General features: G+C 36.9%; 2 protein-coding genes across 2 annotated transcripts in view; both read left to right on the plus strand.

Moving 5' to 3' along the window:
• The window catches only part of LOC117178073, a 95,000-nt gene that overhangs the window by 9,995 nt on the left and 83,574 nt on the right, over positions 1-1,431 (plus strand). The window lies entirely within an intron of this gene.
• LOC117178688 (protein cornichon homolog 4-like) lies at positions 155-773 on the plus strand. The gene is made up of 3 exons (XM_033370116.1): positions 155-163; positions 413-481; positions 573-773. Exons 1-3 carry the CDS (start codon positions 155-157, stop codon positions 771-773), a joined length of 279 nt encoding a protein of 92 aa, XP_033226007.1.

A 1,431-nucleotide genomic window follows, 5' to 3' on the forward strand; every position in this document is an offset into this window, starting at 1 on the left:
TAGATGTGTTCGGGGTCCTTTGTATATGTTTTCTGCTCTTTATTTGGAAACAATATTTGTAAAGGTAGAACGAAGTTCCGGGGATAACACTTTGAGTGAATAGATTCCCAATATGGCATGACCATATATATTTTTTTAAAATAAAAATCGAATTATGGCTGGAGTAATTTAAGGTAATGTGTTATTAAACTTTTTCTCAACAAACATCTTTTTCTTTGTCAGTATTGAATAATTATAGCTTGAATGATTAAATATTTAAAAATGAAAGAATGAAAATATTTATCTTATAAATTCGACAATTTTGAAATGAATAAGAAAGAAATCGAATTTTTTATTGATAGTAGTTTCACACATTCATGATTATACAATTTCGATATTTTGTATTTTCTTTAATCTAGTTTAATGTAAACAGTTAATTACGCTCTCCGATTTAGAGTGTGATTACCTAAATGCGCAACAATGTTGCTCAAGACTGAACGTGGTAAGAATTTTAACTTGCTATATTTATTTTTAAAGCATCTGTATTTGATCTTTTATTTTTAAAAACTGATGCAAATAATAATTTCTTGCAGTGGGTTATGCCAAAACTAGTAGTACATTCACTCTTACTCATAACACTGCTCATTCTTGGACAGTGGGCTTTGAGTGCACTAAATTTCCCTGTGACTGTCTGGCTATTTTACGAATACTTTAATATACCCAGTGGAAATATGGGTGTCTATGACCCCACAGAAATTCATAATCGTGGGCCTGAAATTTGTAAGGGAATCTGAATACGTCACGAAATGCAAGGAGATAATATAAGAAAAGCAGTAGTGGGACGATGGTCGTGGGGGCTAAAGCGTAGGCTTTGGACCCACTCCTTCGGCTTGCGGGTTCGATTCCCGCCTCGCACTCTGGAAGAGTCTCGATGGCCCATGCGGTGAACACTAGCCTAGCAAGGGAGTTGTTCATCTCCGGAGAGTCTTGGGACCGGTACCTCTAGAGAAAAAGGTTTCTCTAAGTACTTAAGGCTGTTGCTCTTGGTGGTTCGGAACCCACCTTAAAATGTAGGTCCCCCTTCCACCACCAAGTAAGTGTGTGGAGGGTGTGTAAAGGAATAGAGAAGGTGTAAGAAAAATGTAAACTCTTAGGGGACACATTAGAAGCTTCCACTCAATAATATAAGAAAAGCACTTTGCGGATATTGTGTCACAAAAAAGTTTTCAAGCACGCTTCTTCTTACCCAATTAAAACTCCGCATGTGCTGTACTGGATATTAGGATGATATCCAAACCATATTTACATCACTTGGGAAAGCAGGACAACTACTAAGTAACCCTCAGGACAAAAAAAGCACCCCTCAGTGATCTGGGAGTATATAAAATCCCTTGTTATTGTGGCAAATTCTATATTGGAGAAACCGCGAGAGCGGTGATCAAACGTATAAAG

The sequence above is a fragment of the Belonocnema kinseyi genome, chromosome 8 (assembly GCF_010883055.1).
Source record: "Belonocnema kinseyi isolate 2016_QV_RU_SX_M_011 chromosome 8, B_treatae_v1, whole genome shotgun sequence".
Classification (NCBI taxonomy): Eukaryota; Metazoa; Arthropoda; class Insecta; order Hymenoptera; family Cynipidae; genus Belonocnema; species Belonocnema kinseyi.